At 36.4% G+C, this 25921-nt stretch overlaps 1 protein-coding gene across 7 annotated transcripts; it reads right to left on the reverse strand.

Annotated features, from left to right (window-relative positions):
* Nucleotides 1-336: 336 nt before the first annotated feature.
* On the reverse strand, nucleotides 337-18486 carry Ogfrl1 (opioid growth factor receptor like 1). Of its 7 annotated transcripts, none has more exons than XR_013425053.1 (8): nucleotides 18142-18486; nucleotides 14023-14109; nucleotides 13791-13869; nucleotides 11269-11347; nucleotides 11104-11170; nucleotides 10845-10990; nucleotides 5533-6320; nucleotides 337-5142 (listed from the first exon to the last, which is right to left on the reverse strand). XR_013425053.1 is itself a non-coding variant. In XM_078019779.1 (8 exons), exons 1-8 carry the CDS (start codon nucleotides 18373-18375, stop codon nucleotides 5104-5106), a joined length of 1383 nt encoding a protein of 460 aa, XP_077875905.1. In that variant the 5' UTR covers nucleotides 18376-18486; the 3' UTR covers nucleotides 337-5103. The 7 variants fall into 7 exon arrangements, 5 of the variants coding, with proteins under 5 accessions (XP_077875905.1, XP_077875904.1, XP_040138845.2 ...); XR_013425052.1 differs by having other exon boundaries at nucleotides 13791-13872; XM_078019779.1 differs by having other exon boundaries at nucleotides 5669-6320.
* Between the last annotated feature and the right edge of the window lie 7435 nt (nucleotides 18487-25921).

The following is a 25921-nucleotide window of genomic DNA, read 5'->3' on the forward strand; positions in this document are numbered from 1 at the left end:
TGGTAAAACCACTGACTGTTGGTACACATAGACAAAGGAATTAAACTTGGTATCTGATCATTGCTTACTTTCATCAGTCTAAGGGAAGATTCCAACATGGAGTAGGCAAAATTTGTGGTTTAAGTGAGTATACTGACAGGATCTATTTTCACATCACTCCCTGATCTCCTTGGCACAAATAGTTCAGAGATGATTCTCAGAGCGAATCCCATCACTGAGCCTCTTTAGACCATTCCTCACTTAATTCCAATAATACTGACACTTGTACAAATTTATAATTTGTGGTCTTTATTTCTGTGGTTTCTTATTACTGTTTCTAATTTTTTGTTTCATTAGTTTCTTTTTTTTTTTTTTTTACACATGAAACTAAATCTGTTAGCACAGAAGAAAACAAAACAATTGACCAATGAGTGCAAAAGTTGAACATTTCTTGGACCTAAACTTATATGTAACTATCTCCTTAATGAATAGAAACTGCTACACAAACTCCTTTAAAAATTAAAAAATGAAAATATGATAAACATCATAATTTAAATATTTTTCTTAAGGTGTACTGATTTACAAAAAAAACCTTTTAGCATAACATGTGAGCATGAATACCTTTTCTTTTAATCATTTTATTAAAAGTTTTTGTATGTTACTCTGAAAGAGCAAACCAAATTTTTATTAAAGGATGGGGGGGGGCGTGCTTGGAGGGTTGGAATTTTAATGCTTCCTAAGATAATTATAAAGAGTCACAATTTATATAGCAGATCCTAATTACTCACAATTTTGTAAACAACTACAAAGTGGTGGCAAATAAATTACAGCAGATATTTTGTCAAAACTGATACCCATTAAAATTGTGTGTGGAGTGCAAAGCAGCCTATCCTCCCCAGAGGTCAGAAATCATAGGGCTCAACATGCTCATGATCCAGAAGATGCCCTGAGGACCCAGCAGGTCAATGAAGAGGGTAAAACCCAGTGCAGGCTCCATTCCCCAAAGTATCCACTGGGGTCTTAATCACCTCTCCCTCTCTGACCTTCACCTCTAGCCAAGGTTTGGGCCATAATACAAAAAAATTAATAAGAGTCTCCAACATGAAGACTTTGATCCAGGAAAACAACATATTAAGAAGTTATTTCCCACAAATAACTAAAACAAAAAACTTCACAACAAAATAGAAAAAGTTGATGACACAGAACACTTTCTCTAATCTAGGAAGAAAAAAAAAAGAACAGGGCTTTAAAAAATGTATGAGATTCTAGCATAAGTTTTTCAAATTTTATATTCCTACAAACATCTGAGATTAAAGTTTTAATGACTTCTCTTATATAACACCATTTTCTGCATCCATCTGAATCTAAGAACAAGAAAGAAGTAAAACACAGGTAAATATTACTTGTGTAGTAACTAAGGAATGGTTAAAGTGAAAATTACAGCATGTAGCAAAGAAAAAGCATGAACACATGAAACAATACAGGTTAATCTTTCTTCCTCGAAACTCTTGTCAAATATCACACATACTGTGGTGAGTACACTTTTTTAATGAACTTATGCTCTTATTCCAAATGACAGTTTCTCCAAAATGATAAAGCACCAAAGTAAATTTCATTAAAATAACTGATGTGATATACATGGTTTGAATAGTTCCTTATGACAAGATTTTACAATGGAGTAAAAGTGTAAACATCGGAATGAAAACCATTTACATTCATTAAGGCACATCTGGACACCTCCAGGCATTCATAACTATATGATTATTAATTTCAGTAGTAAGAGATTTCTACAGTCTGTCCCTGAACACAATCTGCTGGGTGGGTTGGATAACTAGAACAAGGCAGAAGGCAGGGCAGGACTCACTGTCACCCTAGAGATTGCCCACACAAATCTGTTCCTGTAATGAGCCACACAGAACTCAATACTGAAAGAAGTCAGGGGACAGACACAATTCCTAAGCCAACGTTTCCTCAGATCATCTTTCGCTACAACTGCACCTGCATTTAAATGACCCTAACATGTCTAATTCCTGCCTTATATTGAACGCACATGCCCCAAAGAGAAAGTGGAATTTTCTAATGGAAAACAAAATAGAAATCCTGAAAATATTCCTGAAACAAGGGATCTACTTACCTCAAAGGACATTAAAGACTTGTAGATGTCATTAAATTAAATTAAGCAACATCTTTCTGTTCCTGGTTTACATAACAGAGATTTTAGAAGAGCCTCTAATACAGTTTCTTAAAAAATAAATGTTTGACTTAGTTACTCAGTGGATTATAAACTCAGCCATAACTCTATTGACTTGGGACATTTAGCATTAAAACAATTAATCAAATATTCTCTTATTCATCAATCTGACCAGATTTTGACAATTTGATATGTTTTATTTTACCAAAATGATGTTTTAAAGACTAACTCAGAGGTATATTATACTGTTTTTCCTTTTTCATCATACTTTCACTCAAATTAAATATAAAAGCTAGAAGCAGAATAGGTAATTTTATATGACAAAATATGAAACATAATGACTATAACAGGTTTTATACCATTTTTATATTTTTAATACTTAGCAAAAAATACCAGAACTTCCCTAAGAACTCCTGAGTTGTAAATTTTATTTTCTCTTTGAAGCTGGGAAAAAAAGTACTCTCAAAATCTAAAACAAAACTATACAATATAATTTTTAAAGTGACAACTGACTTGATTTAGAGAAAGCAGATATATCTTCATTTCTTTTATGATTCTTTTGAATTTTTTATGAGATTGAGCATGATAATGTATAATGGTGCAATAATCTTAATGTTAGAAACTTCTCTACTGTACAGAAATATATCTTATATATCACTTTACAGTATTTCAAAATAATTTCACATATTTTATCTCCTTTGATATATGAAAGCACAAAATATTAGAAATATACTAGACTAAACAAGCAATATAACATCTATTTGCCATGAAATTCAAGTTACTATTTTATTAATAGCCAATATTAACTATCCTTGCAGCCTGTAGTACAACAATAAAGACTATATTTGCAAATACACAATAATGTTTCTAGTTATTTGGCCATGCTTCACTGAATTTTCTATAACAGCTTCTCTGTAAATTTCTGCAAGCACATGGTAGTTTTTAAAAATACAAAACAGAAGTTAAACCCCAGGGGGCAGTTTCATAACACACATAAACACATATCTATAGATCTTATTTTAAAAAACCATTAAATATACAAAGTATTCTTAATATAAAAAGTTCTAGACATTTAATTTTTATCTGCAAAAAGAATGTCATCCCTACTTATTCTCCACTTAATAATTCTCTCATTAGTTATTTACAGATTAAATGTAGGAAACTATAGTCACATATGAATATACATTTAAAAAACACATGATGGAAAAAGGCCACTATTTTGGATGGAAGCCAGGAAGTTCTCCCCTTGAAACTAAGTATTCTCAAATAAAGTAGCACAATGTAACAAAATCCCTCATAAAGAATAATATTTTAAAAACTAAACTGTTAAATGAAATGTTTTTCTTCTGAGGGCTTTAATATACTGTAATTTCTAAGTAGTTCAGATTATATTCATTTATTTTAGTATCTGGTAATGGTAACTGTTAAAATATTAACAGTTACTTATCTATTAACAGTTACTAACATTTAATATTAAACATATGTGACCAGATTAGTATCTGTAACTGTTAAAAATATTAGAAGTTAAATTAAAATATTAAAAGTATTAATAGATACCAGATACTAATCTGGTCACATGTTTAATACTAAGCATTTAAAAAGCAGTCTGAAAGTGTCTATACACTGTCTATACACAACTAGTAAGATATTTTGAATTAAATTAATATTATTCCTATAATTCAGCCTAATTTGACAATTCACTCTTATCCACTAAACTCTGTGGAACTGTTTATTAAGATCTACAGGGACATTGCTATGACAAGCACCGTGTCAGAGGATCCATGTATTTCCTGCGTGTAAAAAAAAAAAAAAATGGAAAAAACAAACTTAAACTGTTACCTCAAATTCTTAGTACTTCAATTTGACATGTTATAGGAACTAAAAATGATAAGGTATTCTATATTCTACATATTGAAACATAAAATAAAACATGAGTGCTACTAAGACTTTCATGAAAAAAATCAAGATTAAGCAAGTGGGGTGTTTTTGCATAAATTTCAAAGCAATAAAATCATATTTCTAAAGACATACTATCAGTGTGATTATTTTCTAGAAATCCACTGCTTAAAGTGTGGATTAATAAATATAACAGAAGACGATATGATGGGATATGAAATAGGCCATATAAAAAAATCCTCCAGGGGATTAAAGTAAATAGAACTTTTCTTAAAAGTGAAAGAGATTTTTTTTAAAAAATCAATTTATTTCTAAGTGATATAATATGAAAATGTTTATATATTCATTGCTTTTTCCATATTTGTGTATATGTTTTGAAGTTTTCATCACAGTGTTTCTGATTATTTTCTGATTTTAATAGTAATTAGTATAATATTATTGGAAATAAAATTGTTTTCAGTAATTATTAGTAATAAATTAAGTTCTTACTAGAACTGAGTATATGAAATTTCAAACTGTTCTCGATTTGAAAGTTTGATAAATTAAAGATGCAAAACTATATATGTATATATTAAAAGATACACTGTAGAATAAACAACATAGTAATTTAATAACCCACATATCACTGAGATATATTAATGAGTTAAGAGATATGCCTATTGATAGTGCAAGAGGCATGCCTTTTAAAAATGAATAATTTCCTTTTTTCCTTTTTTAATTCTTCAGTCATCTGCATCCAGAATCAACCACCAAATTTATGTGGAACATCCATTTAAGTAAAGTTCTTTTTTGGACTTTTGCACCAAAATTTGTTTTTAAGCACTTAATACAGAAAATATTTTTATTATTATTTTAAAGAAAACTCTGAAATCATACAATTAAAAGTTGCCCTCTGTTCCATTTAGATGTCAAGAAGATGATTATCCTAATGTATACTATAAATACACTTGATAGCTGACAAAGATGGCGGCTCAACGGCGAGCGAGGAGAGAGGGAGAAAGAAGACAGCAGCAGGACTGACAGATTAGCTGGGGAGGTCAGAGCTCCCCCAGGACTTCCATTTCACTTATCAGAATCTAAAAATAAACACATTGAAGCATTAGGATCAAAGAATCCAAAATATTTTCTGAATATATCTGGAAAAACTAAACTTTTTCTTCCTACTTCAAAAATTAATCTAAAAATCAGGTAAAAGTATGGAGATTCAATGAAAATGTTGTCTTGATTTTTTTTAATGGAATCTGTAGTCTCGAAAGAACACATTTGATGTGCATATCAAATACTACATGATTATTTCTAGACACCTTGAAAATAAGTTTAAAGTAATTGTTATATACAGAATTTGAAAACTCACATCCTAAAACCATTACAGAATATATTCATTTATTAGATCTGGTCTTAAATCCTCTCATTAAATATCCAATTCATTGTCATCCAAAATAAACAAATAACAACAAAATGCTTACAAGAGAAAACACAAACAGGTGGCTAACAGTGGAAACATGACATCATCTCTGTTCTTTAGAATAAATTAGACAGTAGCTTTTTCCTCCCTTAACCTAAACTGGCTTTTGATTTTCTGATAATTCACTGTAATAGTACCTCATCATGACAACTGGGATTTCCAGGATTTTCACAGTCTTTGTTATGATTTTCGCCCTCTTCTTCTTTTTCAGAAGGAGATGAACTCTCCTTTCTTTCTGTTGGAGCAGTAACTGTTTTCTCAGGTTGAGCATTTGAATTTCCAGGATCACTGTCCTCTGTGTTTTCTGGTTTGGCAGCTTCGTTGCTGGGCTCTGGGCTGGGCCTGTCTGTCTCTTCCCCAGACTCTTTTGGTGCCACTTTTTTTTCTTCAGCTGTTTTGCTATTTAAATGAACAGCTGAAGAGGAAGTTTTGGAGTCCTTGGATTTTTTGTGCATAGACTGTGTTTGACTGTTATGACTAGAGGCAGGAGGGGCCGGCATTTTCTGAGCTTTGCTTCCCTCTGATTGTTCTTTTTTAGGTGGTCCCCAGATAAAATTCTCTGAAGGTGTGTAATGTTTCTGGGCAAACCGCAGGAGCTTTCTCCTTTCTCTTCGATCTCTAATTGTATAAACAAAATACTCCAGAGCACTCTGCTTAATATTGGGAATAGTGTTTTCCACAAGAGCTTCATGAAGAATAAATTTTACAAGAGGAGATTTAAAACTTTCATATCCAAGCTCACCAAGGCTTTTGAGAATACGGGTGATTCTTAAATAGTTGTGCTGGGACCTGGAAGACAGGATTGAATAAAATGAGGTGGATGGTAAAGACTAAGGGGAAGAAAGCAGGAGAATACAAACTATTGGGAAAACATATTTTTATGGAAGTGTAAGACAAGGAAATATGCCTTGTAATGATTTTCTTAAATATTGATAAAAAGAATAAGAGTTTATGGAAACTTTACACCTCAATGTAATCTCAATCTATGTGAAACTCAAATGTATAAAACAAAGTCTGCCCTTTTAGTTCTTTGTATTGGAAAAATATTTAGGTTTAAATTTATGCCCCCTAGTATTAAATTGTTTATTTATTAAATTCACCAAGGACTGAGGACAAGTGGTTTAAAAGAGCATTTATAGGAGCTACCACAACCAGCCATAGCATAGTACTATATCATTATATGAATGGTGAGTACAGTACAATAAAATATTTTGAGAAAGCAAGAAAGACCATGTTCACATAATATTTTTATAGTATATCATTAAAACTATTCCGTTTATTTATTAGTTGTTGTTATTAATCCCTTACCATGCCTAATTTACAAACTAAAATATATCAAAGGCATGTATGTATAAGAATAAACCATAGTATACATAGGATTCTACACCTTCCATGGTTTCAGGCATCCACTGGGTGCTTGGAACCTATACCTTGTGGATAAGGGGTAACTTCTGTATCTGCAACACTACCAATGATGTATAGTACTCATCAAAGGTAGCTAGGGTTGAACATAAAAACATTAACTAATAGCTGAATGGTGTTATTAATAGTGTCCACTAAATAGCAAAATCCATCATGTAAGCCAAATTCACAAGGAAAGCAGCAAAAACCATTCTACCTGGCTAGAACAATTCTGACAAAGGATGCAAAAATGACTTATTTAACAGAGCATCATTTAACAGTTGAGAGCATGGGCCTCAGAGTCAGTCATACTCTGGCTCTGTCACTTAGCAGCTATATGAAATCATGACGACTCTCTTAGTATCTTCATCTGCAAAATGGGACAAACATCTCACAACTTACTGGACTTTTGTAAAAATCAAGTGAATTTATAGATATATAAGGCATGAAAAACTTAACAAATATCAGATACTGTTTAACATGATTATTCTTATCATTATCTCTAAAGATTTGTTATTGTGAACCACCAAATTTGTATCTGTTCCAAATTAATAACCTAATTCTCTTCCATCCTGGTCACTCTCACCTCCTCTTACACTATCAGAAAAATTTAAATCTCATTTCTGTGGGCCTTGATTCCAAAGATGCAATCTTTCCTCAAATTACACCAATATCTTTCCTCTATATCTCAAAACTAAGGCCATTATTGGATTAATGCTTTCCCAGAGTTTTTTTTTTCACTATTCATACTCTACTTCCACAAACTCATTCAGCTCAATCCTTGCCTTACCAAAGCCTAAAGAAGTCTTCAGCTACACGTATTAATTGTGTCTGTCATCAACAGCTCAGGTAGGTATTATCCAATATTCCCACTCAACCAGAACCAGCACTTAAATTTCTTACTTTCTGAAACCTGTTTTATAGCTCAGTCACTTTACTTTTTACAAAGTTCTGTCCTAGCTTCCAAAAGTACTCAGAGTCTTTACTTAGGAATAACTAGGAAATTATTTGAGAATGGTGAAGAAGGATATTGACAAATTATTTTAGGTATGGAAAGGGGTTTTTCCATGGCCTTATATTTTTAATGAAAGAATGTGGACAAAACAAAATCTTAATGATTCAGGCTAACCATATACTGGAAAAGACAAGTGTAACAATAATTTTTAACATCTCTATCCTTCTGGATGTTTTCCAAGTATTATACTAAGTATTGTTATACTAAGTAGTATCTTTACATCCAACTCTTTGAAGCCCAAAGGGCAAAAAATAACACAGATATGTTTTAGTTTTATGAATTTGTATTTTTTCATAGTTAGGAAATAAGAGTGTTAGGAGACAGTACAATCTGGGTGAAGTTAAGACAATGTGTCACCAACAGTAGAATTGACTTAATTGTTAACATTTGTATGGAGTTTGTGTATTTGAACAACTTAGTGACAAAACTCTTGAGGAACATCTGCTTCATATGTCTGTGAAAAATTGATGTATGGAAAGGTGGAAGAATGTTTACAAGAGATGCTATGTGACAAAATGAATATGTATTTGCAACCAGCTCGATTTCATACAATTAATCTTCAATGAATGGTCAAGTTAAAATATCTGTACATTTATCTTTATCTACATATTCTCCAGTTAAAATATTTACAGTATAAAAGGATAAAAACTTGGGTTGAAGAAAATGATGATCAGGAATTGGAAATAAAATTACAAAACAGAACAATTGGGTGTTTCAGTATGATTTGACGTGTCACAATGAATGAGAGGAGAGTGGCTAAAAGCCACTAGTGTTACAAGCAGTCTTGAGGATGTACAACACATAGAAAAGCAACTGGGCTTCAACAGATGTAAAGGCAATAAACAGTCGGGCATGGTCAGGAAACTAGATAGGTGAAGAGAGAACACACAAAAAGCAAGAACCAGAAAATAGGAAAGTTAGAAGGGATTTCTGGGCCTAACATATGTCCCCACTATGGCTCAATAATCTCAGCTGATTACAAATAAAATCATAATTACATCTTAGTGGTTGGTCTATATCTCTATACTCTCATGACTGGAAATATTTCACATCTTTTAAAATGGTCACTTGTTTACTCCATGTTATTGTATTTCTTTTGATTCAATAATTTTCCTTTGCTTAGCTACTATAAGTATACTGAATTCTTTGCCTATTCTAGAAAACTTAAGATGCCATACAGATTAAAACACATATACACTGTGACATTTAAGAATAAATGAGAAAAAGGACTCAACAGAAGAAGAAGATGGAATAGACATTTTCATATCATCCCACATGATTTGTTCAAATCTAGTCGAAAAAATTTTTGGCAACTAAACTAGAGAGGAAATGTTTTCTGGCAGATTCTAAGACAGTTAATCCAGAACTGGAAAGGCAAAGAAAGACAGTGCACAGTAGAGGAAAGGTAGCTAGACGGAGCAGAGTGAGAAGGATTGTTAATTCAGACTCCCCTCCCTGACTCAAGCCAGGAGATCTTTCAGCTAAAGCCTTCAGAAAGGGCCCTGTTTATAGCTATAAATCAGAGGATCTGACAATAAAACCCAAGGAGGATTTGAGTCTGAAAACCACATTTTGTTCATGATTTATTCATTCAACAAGAAATTTACTAAACAAAAGTGCTATTCTGATCAAAACCAAGTTGAGAAAAAGAGACTTTGAAATGCTAGATGTGAGTACACAAAAAATGTGGCCCTATCCGACTCTTTCTAAAGTCTTACTTCAACCATCCTTCCTAACAATAGGCTACTAGCATACAGCTTTCTTTGACAGCATGACCTAAGTGCTTAGAAACTTTGTCCAGAGATACTTACCTGCACTGCTCAGGTAGAGATATCACACACACACACACACACACACACCAAAACTTAACTTGAGTTATGAGTTAAGGGGTGGCTAATCAGGATCATAATCGTTATGCACATATCCTCAGTATTTTCTTACAAGTTACCATTTTAATAGTGCTGATAATAACTAAAAAGGAAAAAGAAGGCTCAACTTTTTTATACCCATTTTACCAAAGCAAGACGAAAGTCCTAGAAGACAAATAATTTACATAACTGATGCCAAAATTCACATTGAACTGACCAAAGAATTACTTAAGTTTGTTCTCTTTTTTTTTCCCTCTTATTACTTGCCCAGTTAGCTAATTATAATGTGCTAAAAAGTGCTTTAAAACTGTTGGTTTTATAGTCCAGCTCTTATAAGTCACTCTATAATTAAAAGAAAAAAAAAAAGCCAGTGTGCGTATGAAGAAAATATTTTTAAAAATAAGCTTTTAGTTATAAGTATTGATGAAAGTTATAAATATCCAAGCAAAATAAAATAGCAGAACATATCCAAATAAGCTATGTTAAATTTTTCTTGTAGGTTTTGGGGGTGAGTAGCTAAAACATGTGTTTTTGATTTTACCTAAATAGTAAAGATAACTATAATATTTCCTCTGTTTTAGTAAAAGGCACAGGTACATCTCATTCCTATAATATGATTGTTATACATCATAGGCTTAAATCATGAATTTAATCTAAGAAGCATCAAGCTTGAAGGTGTTAGAAACTGACTGTGACCCAAGAAGCCCAGTAGAAGGAAAACAAAAGGCTGCATGTAAACAATAGCCATAAATTCCAAATACTGTGGTAGGAAGAGGGTAAGAAGCTCATTTGGCCACACGTGGGAACTTCAGCAAGAAACAGCTCTGAAGCTAAACTGCTGTGTTTCTACTTGGAATTTAGTTCTTTTTCATTATTGTTTTATTTTAGAATATTGAACAAGGAATAAAATGCATTTCAGAGTCAATTCTGAACATAAATTATTCGCCCAACTGCTAGCTATTCCTATGTTCCACAGAGAACTTTGACTACAGGAAAATACCATTTATTTATCACAAGGGCTTTACTTACTCATTCAGATGCTGAAATCTTTCCTGCCAGTTAACAGCCCGAGCAACATTTCCATTTTTATCAATCAGTTTTATTCCAAAAAATTCTAGCATCATTTTATAAGCCAGGAGGAATCTTCTAATTGCTTCTTTTGTTTTTTTGAATTCCTAATAAGAAAAATGGAAAAAAGGGTCAGCTGACATGACTTAGTAGCTACCAGGAAAATAAAATGACACTATTATTTGGCCACTTTACATAAAATGAAATGAGTCTGCATTACCTCAATTTCATATGTAGTTAGTTCTTTAGCATAAAAGTTCAAGCCTTGTTCTCTCAGAGGAAAAAGCCTATTTTTTAAAAAAATAAAATTTTTTCTATCAACATTGTCTGTAAAGCATACATAATTAAATAGGAAATGGTTCAAGATAGATAAAATGTAACTGACCATTGAATGTAAGTGTGGTTGTGCTCCAGCTTTTCATAATCTCCTTTCCATTTATTTAAAACTTCTTCAATGTAAACACCTAAACGGTAAATATTCAGAAAATGAAAGAGAGGATTAAAACACTGTGAAGGCATTTTAAGATTTGAATTACCTGAATTTTATATTAAAACTTTTTAAAATTTAAAAATAGTATACAAGAATAATGTTTTTTAAAGAAGAATATCCTATCCATATACTCAGTTATAAGCACAAAAAAATTAATAGTAGTCAAATCACAGAACATTCTATTGGGCAATGTACTCTACAGTAGAGGTTGGCAAACCCTGGCCTGCCAGCTATTTTATAAGGTTTTATCAGAACACAGCTACAAAGATTAATTTATGTATTATCTATGGTTGCTTTTATACTATAATAGCAAAGTTGAGTAGCTGGCAACAGAGACTTGCTAATCTACAAATATTTACTACCTGCCCTGTAAGAAAAAATTCTCCATATTCTCCTGTTTTACTAAGGAAATTGTGCAATTTGCTGCTCACATACTAGTGAAAAAATAAATCTAGGGAGTAGAACATAGGTCTTTCTATTTCTGGAGAGTATGCTCTTTTACCATGTCCCAGTGTTCCCCTACAAGAACTTACTATGGTAAAATCGTCCTGATACTCAAGTCTATCAAGGTCCTTACAATTGACTATGTAGCCATTTAGTCAATCTTATGAAAATAGAAGCATAATCTAAACATAGCTCACTTCCTTCTTTCCTCCAGATATCACCATTTCCGTACTTGGTAAAATGCTAAAACCATTTGCCTTTGTCATTGTTTTCCCCTCCAATGACCTCTGTTCCCACTTAATAAGTAAAATATACCACAGCAAATTATGCTTACTGGCAAGTGTGCATTTGTGTGTACACGCAAGAGAGCAAAGTGTGTGAATTGACACATTTGTGTAATACACTAGAATAAGGTTTAATGTGACCTTAGCTAACATTTTTGACCCCCATTATCTAAGGTTTCAAAATAAATTTTGTGATAAAATACAAAAAAATTTATGTGTTGCTTGAAGTTGCCAGAGCTTTAAATTATTAACTCAAAAATAAATTCACCACTAGAAATGTAAAAATAGAGTTAAATACTGTCATAAATTTATGTTCAATATTTCTAACACTTAAAGGCATTTCTTTAGCTGAGTTTTATGACATTCAAATTACAGACAAATCAACAAACTATGTGCATTTCTTCAAAAGGTTTTCTTACACCAAGTCCTAACAAAACTAATAATTTAGTTAATATTTTTCCATTGACTAAAATAAAAGCAGCATATTTATATCATTAGTAATCAGAAAGTGCATTTTTATCCAGAGGTTTTCCTTCAAATTCAAGCAGGCTTTTAGAACACCAGAAAGTTCAAAAACAGCAGATGTGGCCACTTGACTCCCAATTTATACATTTCTCAGTACACAAATCGGGACTCCCTCCTCTTAATACCCAATCCAGCCTTTAGATCTCTTTCCTCCAGTTCAAGGAGGAAAAGTAGGATCTTTTTCCTACCAGTTTACCAAAGAATGCAATATCTTGCCACCTTGAAAGTCTTACAATCCATGATCCTCATTTCCTGACTCACTTTGATGTGGATTTGGCTCAGTTTCCAAGAAGAACAAGGAGCAAGAACCAGAACTGTATAGTCATCTCAAACAGAAAGGGACTCTAAAGAGAGAAGTTGGCTTCAGCTTCCCTGGTTTGACCTGGATAAAATGAGGCTGCCCATCATGAACCACAGTGTGGTGCTTCAATGAAATATGCAATTTTGTGGTCAAATTATCATAGCAGCTGCATCCTCTCCCTAAGGGTTTGAAAAAGATCCTACAAGGGCAACTGTAGAGTTGTGAAGGAGACAAATTTTTTTGGCAGAAGTAGATGGAGATCTACCACATCCTCACTCCCTGTCACAGGATCCTGGAACACTAAACTGGGATAGCTGTATCTTCCTGACCCACAGCTCTGAAACTGACAGGAAAGATAATTCCAAATACAGACAGCATTTTCACTCACATTCTAAATAATTTAAGGGTATGGCATACTGGAAAGAACAGTGGACCCTAGAACCTAGACCTAACACGACAATTAGCTGAGTGACCCAGCAAGTCAATCACTGAACTCCCTCTAACCTCATTTTTAAGATGAGAAAGCTGAATTTGAGCTCCTCTAAAATCCTTAGTAGTCTAAAACTTTATGGTTCTATAAATCTCTCCTTTTCTGTTCACAAAACATTGCCCCTAGTACCTTTCAGATAATAGTGATGATATACAAATTGTGGGAAGGTATCACTAACAAATAGCTACTCCTCCAGAATTTACCAAGTGTGTCCACAATCCTAAAGCCTAGGACTTTGGAGACACATTTGACTGAATGGTAAAGTCAGTTTACAGATGCAATAAAAATGTACTAACCATGGAATAAACAAAGAATACCCAGGTGTTTGCTATTATTTAAAGTTTGCTTTTTACCAAAGTAGCAGATTACTCACCATCTGGCTTAAATGGAATTTTATTCTTATAGAAACGAAGATTGCTCAAGTCATTTTGATATCGGATATCTTTGAAGTTCTGCTAAAGGAAAAAATAAATCAATCTCTAGTACATGGAAATACAAAAAAAGGCACAAGGACCCTTCTGATGTTTTTCTCATTGGCACCATAAAATTAGGAAAACAGAAGGGAAATATTTTACATTTAAAAGAAAAACATCCTACACTCTTACTGGGTACTGATGTCGGTATTTGTACAAATCCCTTGCAGCATAAAAACTTCTCTTTGGTTTGGCAGTTGCTTCAGAGGAATCACCACCCTAAAATAAAAATTGAAACTCTATTTACATATTGATGCAAGAAAATTTCACTACAAAATTTCCAGAACAAATTTGAAATAATGAACACCCATAAAGAAAGTCTGAAAATTTTCAACTTGCCCAGAACAATAAAAAGATTATAATTGTCTTTTAGTAATAGTAGCAATATTTGCTACTATTCTGTTTTCCTTACTTGTACCAAAAATTTTTGCCCTATGGCATATTACTAAATTAAAGACTATTCACCAAATGCCTTTGGAGGACAAATGTTATGGATCGATATCCATCAGAAATAGAACTCAAATGAATTCAAAACATGTATTTTACCAGCTGTTACCCAAATGATCCTATGACAAAGCTTATTTTACAATACTTTAGATAATACTAAAAAAAAGTTAGAATGATAAATCAATTTTACAAAGAAAAATTGTCATTAAATTTGCAACATTTAGCTGTGCACAGAAGTCAAGCAATATTTATGAAAGGATGATTTTAAAACAAACTAAATAGCTTTCTAAACTCCATCCTTTATAGCACCATAACAAGTACACAAAAGCATGGGTAATCATCTGTTCATTCAATGATAATGTGAGGTGACATAAATCAGCAAATTTAAAATATATACACTCAAAACAATAAAATGTTCTCAAATGGAATGAACATCAGATTGAAGTAATTTACATGTGGTAGCTCACTCATAATATTTACATCCTAAGCTAAATTCTTATTCCCATGAAGTTCCTACCCCCCATTTTTAATGTAAAGATGCAGGTCAATATCATGAATTTGCATTCTCTAACTATATATATTGTTATAAAGTATGTTTTGTGTCCAGTTCATGCTGAGAGACAATGAGAACGACAAAAATGATGAAGACTACAATTTTTAGAAAAGAATACTCATTATGAGCTTTGCTCCAAACTCTTTTCTCATTGTCCCTGCCCCCCTCTGTGTTGACAGACTGACATCCTCTAAGCAATTTTCACACATCTTTGAAGTGGTGTGATCCTCACTCTTACTACAAGTACAGAGATGCTTTAATACCAGATCCTCTGATATTTTACATTAGTTACTCCATCATGTTACATAAACAAGGGAAAGTTTAAAGTCTGGCCCTTGCCACACGTTTCAAAATAGCTCTGCCTAGCAAGTTTCTGAATCTGTTTAGCCTGAGCTACAACCATATGAATCATCATGTTACACTTGTATAGAAAACACTTTTTCATTTATAAAGTACTTACATGTATATTATTTAATTTGATTCTTGCAACACACCTGGCTGACAATTATTAGTGTTTCCATCTTAGAAACAAGGTAACTGAGGTTAGGGGAAATTGAACAAGACCCAGGGCCCAGTGACAGTGCAAGAATGAGGCAGGTTCCAAGCCCAACTAATTAGGTCTGAATCAACTTCAGTTGCACTACAAGTGAAGGATATATGGAAAAATTAGTATAAGATTAATAGCCCAAGACTTGGAGTCAGACTAAGGTGAGTCTTAATTCTGCTACTTAGTATTTGTGAGGACTTAAGTAAATCACTTGGTTGAATCTAGTTTTATCATCTATGAAATGGAGATAATGACTCATGCCTTATCTGCTCCCCAGGATAATCATGAGAATGACTACACCCTCCAACCTCTAAGTGTATCAGTTTGGCAGTATCTGTCACTGCACCTTCAGCCCCTATTTCTTTTGGACTCTGTCCTGACCCCCTCTCCTGCTCAAGCAACGTCTTGCTCCTTAACATATAGTTCCTCTTACCTGGATCATCAAAATTTCCCTCTTCTCTGGATCAGTCTTCTCGGCAAACAAACATACTGTATATCTTTAATCTTGGAATAAACACACAACACCTTCCAAGGCCACCATCAATTATAGATCCTTATTTCTAATTTTATAGTAAATCATCAAATAATCACTCCTACTCCTCTTTCCTCCTTTTCTCTTTCACCATTGTCCACCCCAATCAGGCTTTATCCTCAGCATCCCTTCAAAATAGTTCTTGGGAACTTTGCCGACAAATCTCCATCTTACCAAACCAATTCTCAATGCTCATCTCTGGTACCCTCCCAACAGCACAGAGCCATGAAGGCCTCCATCCTTCCTGAAACACTGTTATTTACTTGGTTTTCAGGATACCACACTCTTAGTTTACTTCTGGTCTCACTTATCCCCTTTGTCTACTTCCTTTTGGGGTTCCTTCTCTTTATATCTCTGAACACAGGAGTAACCAGGACTTAATTCTCATTCTTCCCCACTCCTGGATGACCTCTTATATTCTTGGACTTTATCTCTGATCTTAAATGCTCTACTCATAAATAAAATTAACTACTCAACTGTTCTACTTGGATATCTAAAATGATATTAAACTCAAGAAAAACCTTGATTTACCCTCCAGAGCTGCTTTCTCCTTGAACTTTTTCACCTTAGTTAATGGTATCATCATTTGTCCAATATTCACTGGGACTAGGATGACAATAGTGCAAGTGGTGAGAAGTAGTCAGTCTGTAATGTACTTTACAGGTAGCTCCAATAGTACTTGCAAATGAATTGACTGTTAGTGGGGAACAAATGGGGTGGACAGTCAAAAGGTTGAATTCGGATGTATTTTTTTTTTTTTTAGAAGTTATATGGTGACACCAATGAGAATTAACCATTAAATGGGAATGAAAGGGTGCATGTGGTCTACTGTTTATTGTGGTTGCAATTACTTGTTTGAAACTTCAATTACATTGTTTCATACAGATTGACCTGGTTAACTGGATTGATATCCCAAATTTCTGAAGAAGTTCTATAGAAGTTAATTGGGAAGCAAATAGAAGGAGAAAACACCAGAACAGCATCTAATATTTCCCTAAGGTTAAATTAGCAATGTAAATGACAGAGGAGCCAACCAGAGCACAACAGGCAGAGGAGAGGTATACTCAGGATTCCAACAAGTCCAAGATTCTGACTGTGGTAACAGATGTACTTGGGTTTGTGTATTTCTCTTCCTATATGATCTTGGGCAGTTTCATTCTCTGTAAACTTCAGTTTTCTCTAAAATGAAAACTAAAAGAAAAATTTCACCCTGAGATTGCAGCTCATTTAATTAGCATGTTTGGCCAGATCCTCCACTAAGAAAACATAGGTAGGTTTCTCCCTGCCTATGCAGAATCATCATCAAGATGGATGAGGCAGCACTCACAGTAATAAGTAGGTGGTGGTTCCCCTAAAACCAGGAGGTCACATTGGTGTTTTCACACTCTTGCTGCTGCCCCATAACTGATAGAAGGCCTAATACAGAACCACAAACCTCAAACACGAGGCACACTTCTTCATAGGGTGAAGAAAATGTAGTTCCTCCTTTTTCAAGTTTCTGATTATTTTTTGAATCCAGAAGTTAAAGATGCCATTTACTTCTTTACTAACCTCTCGTCCAAACTGTATTAGTCGAATGGTTTAAGCATTGTTGGATCAACAAGTCTTCTAGGCGAAATAACACTTTTGAAGAATGTCCTGAACTTGGTGAAAGGCCTTACTTGGGATAAGAACTACGAAGTTTAACTTCGGATGAGAGGCTTCCGCAGTACTTTTAATGGCTGTAGACCCCACGGTAGGAGACACTGCCAGCTGCTTGGCAATTGCAGTCCCATTTTATTCGTAATACATTTTTTTTTTAACCAATAACACGCACTAGTCGAGTTTTCACAATCCTCTATTTTTAGCCAGGTTCCTCCCACCCCACCTTCGCATTACCTCGCTGTGCTGCAGAGGCAAAGAAAACCCATTCAAGTTGGGTTTAAGCCCTGAGGGACTTCCCTGTCGTACCCAGAGTCAGGGCCCAGGCCAGCAGCGGGCGACCCCAGTGCTCCACGCCGCTGCAGGCCTCTCGGGTCAGCCGAGCCTCTAGACAGCCGCGGGCGCGGAGGGGTCGGCGCGCAGAAGACCAGCAGCCGCCCAGCACCCCTGCCCTCGGCACGAGGGGGTGCTCGGCGCTCGCTCCTCTCACCGGCGCTCAAGCCCGGCCCGAGGCCACCGGGGGCCGCGTACCTGCTCGGCGCCCGCCGCCTCGGCGTCCTCGTCCGGCGCAGGGCTGGCGCGGGGCCGCCCCCCAGCTCGCTCCGGAGGCTGCGCGGGCTCCTCGGGTTCCTGCCCCGGGCCCTCGCCGCCGCCGCCCGGCCCTGGCTCCTCCGGCTCCGGCTCCGAGTCCGTCTGCCAGGTGGAGTCGCAGTCCTCCACGGTGGTGGGCTCGCGGAAGCTGACCCCGCCGAGCAGGTTGCCCATTGAAGAGGCGGCGGCGGGCGCCGGGCTGCTGGGCGCGGGGCTGCTGGGCGCGCGGCGCGGGCTGCGGCAGGCACACTAGGGCCCGGGCATGGCCGCGGCCAGGGCGCTGGGCGGCAGCCTCGGCGCGCCCGCCGCCGCACTGCCTCAGCGCGGAGAGCAGCAGACAGGCACACTCGCGGGGAGGAGCCGGCGGCCCCAGGACCGCCGCCGCACACGCTCGAACCCGCCCATCTGGTTCCTTCTCCTCCCCACCGGCGGGAGCCAGTGTCGGCCCAGAGCCGGGGGAGCGCACTGCCACTCCCAGGCCCGGCCGTCTTTCCTGATCCTGGGTGAAGCGCCTCACTTCCACTCCCCGCTCTGGAAGGCCTGTCACCGTTTGGCCTTTGGCGTTGCCTGGAGCGCTTAGGGGTCTGGGGCTCCCTTTCCCCACCTGGGGCCAGGAACCACCATGGAGGGAACCACCTCCTAGCTGAGCAGGAGAGTGATCCCTCTGGGTTCTGAGAGTCAAGGGCTGGAAGTTATGTCAAGGGGGTGTCACTGTCAGCTGGTGGGTCCTGTCCATACCCCCCACCTCCTCTCCCTCTGGGCCAAGAGGAAGATAAGTGAGCTGCAGCAGAAGAAGACAAAAAGCTAATGGTGACTGGGCACCACATAAACAGGAAGACCAAGCAACTATGACTGCCCTTAGAGCAGTCACCTAGAATCCCTGTGATCTAAATAAGGATGTCACCTCATCTAAAAAGCAAACGTCTTTTGAAACAAAAAGAGCAATAATGGACCAGCACATTGATCTCTGATAGTGTTACCCCAACACCTCCTCCAAATCCATGCTTTGTGTAGATAAAATGCCTCCTTAGAACAAATAGGCTGATTAAAAGGGAAGAATCTTTAGCTCAGTGCTCTGTTCTATAAAAGAAAGGAGGAGTGGGAACCACATTAAGAAATATTAAAGATAAACAACATCATCAAATAAGTCATCCAGAGAAAAATGACTATAATAGAATTTGTACCCTGATTTTCTAATTAGTAGGGAAAGGAAAGCCTCTAGGAGTCAGAGCCTTCTGTGTGTGTCTCTAAAGTACTGGTTCAACTATAGCCCAGTGCCTTGGACTACAGTCAATCTTGGTAGGCAGTCAGTAAACATTGTTGAATTGGACCAGAAATTGTACATAAATACGATTGGACAGTTGTACTTGGAATGGATGGTTTCTTTTTAAATGCTTCATGGAGAACAGGATGCCAAATCAAGGGAGATGGGCTATTTCTAAGGGAAGAAGATCAGGAATAGGTCATCCATCACCCAGTTAAGTCAGGATTGCTCTCTTTAAGCATCACAATGACAGTCCTTCATCTATGAAATGGGACCAGATTTCTATCTCCCAAGTGACTTCCAGTTCTGACCTTTTATAGTCTTATTTACTGGGAAAAGCTCTAAAACTAATAAGTAGACACATGACACATGAAAAGGCTTTTTGGTCATATGGTATGAAAGTTGATGATGTATACTGAAATTGCTTTCATCAGACCCAGACAAAATTAGAGCCAGGAAGCAATGAAGGTGCAGAGTCCTTGCTTGATTGAGATAAATACTTTCTCAAGGGCTTTCTAAGGCTCACAGGAGAGTTCTACAGAAACTAAGTGCTTTACACGTCTCTCTCACTATAACAGATTTTTGTAACAAAGTTTAAAGTTCTGTAAGACTGCAACAATACAAACAAGATAAACCTGGCAGAATACTTTCCCAGAAACAGTACTTCGCCCTATGAACTAATAGCAACTCCTTCCTCCCATTGCCAAGACCAATTAACTCTATCTTATGTAAATTTCCTCCCTTTTTGCCTTTAATAACTTCCCCTTGCTCAACTTTCTTAAATATACCCATAGCTCACTATGGCATCAGACTCCCATTGCAATGCTCTGCTATTCCCAAATAAATATCATTATTCTTTGGACAATTTCTCTCTGATTGTTATTTAGGTTGACAATAGCTTAGTGAAGAAAATGTGTGACAGCTGCAAAACATATGAATCCAACACTAAAAGTTGGGAATTTGATTCATCTTCCATCTGCAGAGGACCAGAACACCCTGTAAAAGTAAATGCTATCCACCCAGCCTAAAGCATTCCAGGGCCTGTAACAAAGAGAGTTTAGGGAGTTACTGGTGCTGTCTCGGTTGGTCGTAGGTGTACGTGGATTGAAGACAACCATACTTTCTTTGTTCTCTCGTTAAGATCGTGTTTGAATCAGCTTTTTCCACCACTACTACTAAAAGACCTGACCAGAACAATTGTAAAGGAGAAGTTTAGTTTCAGAGGTCCCAGTCCATAGACAGCAAGCTCCATTCCTTGGAGCTTGAGATGAGGCAGAACATCATGGGGAAGACTGGCAGAGTGAAGCAGCTCACATAATGATCAGTGGCAAAGAAAAGGACTCTATTCATTAGATCCAAAATATATAACCCAAAGCCACACTCCCAATGGCCCACCTCCTCCAGCCAAACCCTACCCACCTGCAATTCCCACCCAGTTAAACCCATCAAGGGACTAGTTCACTGATGGGATTAAGGATCTCGTGACCAGATCATTTCTCCTCTGAACTTTCTCACATCGTCTCCCACTTGAGCTTTTGGGGACCACCTCACATTCAAACCATAACATAGTCTTATCTCTAACTCTTGAATTGGGGCTGACCTCAGGGACTTGCTTGAAAATTAGAATCTGGAAAATGTGAAATTCTGAGATTTTCAAAGTTAAACCATAAGGAACCTACATTTTCCAGTGGTTTTTGTTGTTGTGGTTGTTGTTGTTTGTTTTGTTTTTTAATATTCACTGTGATATCCCTGAGCTGACATGTAAGTTCAACTACCTTGAGACTACCACAATAAAAAGGCTACTGGGTGCATGTGTCCTCTAGTCACCTGTCCCAGCTGAGCCCTACTTTGCAGCATCCCCTCATGGAGTCTAGTCATTTTTTATTGAATTCTCCAGGCCAATCTATCCATCAGCTGAATACCTTGGCTGTGACCTCCATTGACCCTACATAGAACACAGGAACCAGCCAGCAGAGCCCTTCTCAAAGTCCTGACCCACAGAACAGTAAAATGTTACAAAGTGGCTGTTGTTAGGTCACTGAATTTTCTGGTAGTTTATTATACAGTTTCAGATAATGGAACAGTAAGAAGTATCTGTGTAAGCTTATATGTATTTGTGCACATAAATACATAAGTAAATGCTGCAACTAAATCCTTACCATTTCTAACACCTTTTGGCAAATATATCAGGTTTTTTTTGGGGGGGGGGCGGGGCGGGAGGCTATAGATCCTGTGTGAATTTCTGCAATATATTTTCTAAAGAACATAACTGAAAATGAAATTACAAATTGATGTTATATTTTTTAAAGAAAGGCTAGAGCAATACCTTGCCTGTATTTTAGCCACACTATACATTTAATAAAGTTAATTCTGTAGGTCTCTTATCCTTAGGTTCTACACACAGAAATTACTTTTCCTGAACAACCAATCTTTTTCATTATTGGTATTTTCAAGAGTATAGATTATTCCTGAATTGACAATAGAGACACGTGTCTTTGCAACATATTAAAAAATTTATCACTTTGTTAGGAGTAGTGGCCTACATCTGTAGTCCCAGGGACTTGGAAGGCTGAGATAAGAGAATCACTTGTACCCAGGAGTTTAAGCTCAGGCTGGGCAAAATAGCAAGTATTTTTGTCAAATAAAAAACTCACCGCCTAGTCTTGTTACCAGGGACATATCCATGTATCAATATATATTGCTTTTAATCAGTATATATCCAAGGTGTCTTTGAAGAACATTGGATTCAATCAATAATATAAATATATATGGATTGAGAAAAAAAACTATTATCAAAAGGACAACTATTTAGTTTCTTGCTTATATTGAAATTCTCTCTTAAATGATGCAGGTACTATAGCCCTGCTCCATTGTAACTCTGTTGTCAACTTTGTTTTGAAAGCTTTTAAGGAGAGGCCAGCTTAAGGAAGAACTGGTGCTTCGACTTGTACTTCATCCAAACTTTTTTTGGATGAAACCCAAATGCATCTGGCATATCTTGCATTGTCCTTTTTATAGTGAATTGTGTTTGGGGGACATTAACAAAGAAGGTTTGTTGTTATCTAATTTCCTTTGAGAGTTTTTCAAAAAAAAAAAAAAAAGGAAAGGGCAGATCAAGGGCCATTTTATCCAACTTCAGGAGTTAACTCCCTGGAACCTAAAACCTCTGGGGAAAAATAATATAAAAAATTAAAAATAATAAAGGTAGCATTCCAAAGAAACATCTTAAATAAACAATAATGTATTATAATAGTCTGTGTTGGTTAGGTTTTCATCAGTGTGACCAAAATAGTATATCAGAACAATTTAGAAGAGGAAAAGTTTATTTGGACTCACTGTTTCAGAGGGTCACACCATGGTTAGTGGATTCCATTGCTCTGGGTCAGAGATGAGGCAGAACATTGTGGTGGAAAGCATAGTAGAGGAAAGCTGCCCAGCTCATGGCAGTGGGGGAAGCAAAGAGAGAGCTCACAAGCAGATGGGGCAAAATACACAATCCCCAAGGCACATCCCTAGTAACCCACTTCCTCTAAATATATCCCGCCTGTCTACAGTTATCACCTAGGAATCTGTTCAAACTATTATTAATCCACTAAATGGATTAATCCACTAATTCAGTTACAACTTTAATAATATAGTCATGTCACACCAAAAAGAATTAACATTAACACAGGAGCTTTAGCACAGGAAGCATTAACACATGAGTTTTGGGGGATGCTTCATAACCAAACCATTATACAGTCTATTTCGATAACCATAGTCAGGGTCTTTGCTAACAACTTTGGGGTCTTTGCGCCCTTGAGAATAACACGCACCTTATTCTAGGGTTTGTTGAGCTGGACCCCTCACAGCAATTTAAATTGACAGCTTTATGCAGAACATATCCCAGCCTGCACAACATTACATGGAGTCTCTGACTAGGCCAGCCTTGCTGAAAATTTCCTAAGACAGGAGTATCTTAACAGAGGTATAGGTATGCGTAGGTAAGACAGGAGTATCTTAATGTGTTTTAATTTATGAAGACAAAATATTTTGGGGTTTTCTGCTTCTTCCTCCCTGCAAATGTTCTAAACCTTTCTTCTTGTATGACTATGAGATGTTGATTCCCTACCTCCCACTTTTTCAAAATCTCTCCTGCCACATTCCCTATCACCAGCACCATAATCCCTTTTACAAAAGTCTATGTTCTTTCTCTTCAGATGTTGTGATTTGGTAGTCCTAATTTTTTTTCTGAATATTCTTTCTATCTTTGCAAGGCTTAATTGCAAAAGTATCTCTAGAATCTGTTACCTTTTTCTTAAACTTCTTTTATCTTTATTCCCCAAAATATGACCAGGAATTCAACTTTTGTATACTGGAACCAAAGTTCTTAAGGTTGCTTTGAATGAGATGCAGAAATAAATACACATACATCTTAGTTTCATCTAAACAGAACTTGCAAATGGTAAAAATATTTCTGTATTTTTAATTATTGATATAAAATATCAAATATTTTGCTATCACATTTTGGTAACAAATGGATTCAATTGCCTCATTTGCACCCAAAGTGCTGCCAAGATTGTGATGAACCCCTGGGGTATTCTAAACATTCCACATCTAATTTATCAAAGTGACATACTATGATGAGTGTTTACTTCTGGGTTTTTGTTTTTGTTTTAATTGGTTTGTTTCAGTCTCCCCACTCCACTTAATTTGTTTCACCAGCATTCACCATAGGTAGCCACTGTGCCCAAAGCAGACACCCTGACCGAAAGGGTTCAGAATGTATGTAGGGAAGACAACAGTTTAGGAAATTCAAAAATAATCAATCAATAGAGGCAAAGCAAGACCTCAGGGCTCTGGCTTTACTCTAGAGAGTTGGGGAGGTTTCTCTAAGAAGATTACATTCAAACAGGAGAGAAGAAGTTAGCACAATAGAAATCAGTGAGAAAGGGATTTCTAGCAAAGGGTACAGTATGGACCAAAAGCTTGCGGCAAAAACAAAATTCACCCCTGAAGCCAGAATGGTCAAAGAGTAGCCTGCTGGGGACCAAACAGGCCAGAGCAACTGAGGTAGAACTTTAGGATTTTCATCCTTGTTTGTGTCTTCAAAATCTACTCTTCACTCTCTTTTAATGAATTTTACCTGATTTCATTGTTTCTGTAGGCTTTTTTTTAAAAAATAATTCAGTAGTAAACATAAGAAGCGTAGGTGATTACCCTGGATGCATGTATTAGGAGCCCTCTGGCCCTTGGAGTATTGCACCAAAGCAATGATGTACAATAGCACCCTCACAGCATCCAAGAGACACTAATTCTAAGATGCATCTTATTTCAGAGATCTTTAAGTGTGAAAAATTATCTCTTCTAGGATCCATACAGTATGGTGGGTTGCTAAGAGGGAAAGTTTAATATTTTTAAAACATTAAATTATCCCTAAGAATTAGTTTATAATTCAAAGACCAAGTCTAGACTCAGAGCCTATTGAATATTTTCACAGCTTGAAGTTCTTAGTACCAATCACACTGAAGTTATTAATAAAGCAAAGGTACCAAAAAAAAGTGTCATAGAATTTATGTGTTGAATTAGTGCATAATAAAATATCAGTGGGGGCAAGGTGAAGTTAATTTGATAAGAACTAAGTGATAAATCATCATTTGCATAACTAAACAAATAGATTCATAATGTAGACTAAAAATAGAGCCATAAAGTTGAAATTATTAACAAAAAAATGTTGGTAGTCCTTCTTTAGCAAATCAGCAGCATTTAGACCATAATTTGACTTTAAAAAGTCATATATGCAGTATGAGACAAGAAGGATCTCAAAAACAAAACAAAAAAGGAAAAGGAAAATTTTCACCTCACTTCCAAAGTTATTGTTTATTTTTCATAAATAAAAAGAGACATATGTCTCATAATTTCTTTAATCAAATAATTACATGAAATGTTGGTTTCTGTTTGAGAAGGTGGGGTTTTCCTGGGTTTCCTCAGGCTACCTCAGAGTTTCTGCCTTTCTTTTCATCTTGTTGCAAGCTCCTGAAGGAGTGGGTTTCCTCCAGGCAACGTTGCTATGAGAACACATCAGACTCAGCAATCCTGGTGTCATTGAGCCTTGGGACACGGCCCAGGATCTAAAGACATTTGACACTTTACCCTAGGACTTAATTTCAGCCTTAGTTCACAGGAGAAACCAAGTCATGTTCCTGCCCAAAGAAGAATCCAGATTGCTTAGGCCTAAACCAACCTCAGACACTGGCCTGGCCATCTATAAGATGGGTGTTCTGTTTTAGAGACCTAAAAAGTAATTCTTATAGACTTAGCAATTCCATCAGGAGAGAGCAGAGGTATAGGTATACGTGATATACCTCAAAGAAAGAGACCATCCTGTTAGGCAACAACTGCTTCTTCCAGCCATTATAGTTTGTATTTATCTATAGAAGGGTGCATACAGAGTAGCATTGTCTCAATTTTATACTT

This window comes from Ictidomys tridecemlineatus, chromosome 8, assembly GCF_052094955.1.
Source record: "Ictidomys tridecemlineatus isolate mIctTri1 chromosome 8, mIctTri1.hap1, whole genome shotgun sequence".
Taxonomy (NCBI): Eukaryota; Metazoa; Chordata; class Mammalia; order Rodentia; family Sciuridae; genus Ictidomys; species Ictidomys tridecemlineatus.

Bases quoted from the DNA above. Each gene is read 5' to 3' on its own strand.
- Ogfrl1 (XM_078019778.1), bottom strand. From the start codon at position 18,375: ATGGGCAACCTGCTCGGCGGGGTCAGCTTCCGCGAGCCCACCACCGTG. The intron at 11,171-11,268 runs GTCAGTTACATT...TTTAAAAAATAG, and splicing joins AACCACACTTACATTCAATG to GCTTTTTCCTCTGAGAGAAC. The intron at 6,321-10,844 runs GTAAGTAAAGCC...CCTGTCTTCCAG, and splicing joins AGATTTCAGCATCTGAATGA to GTCCCAGCACAACTATTTAA.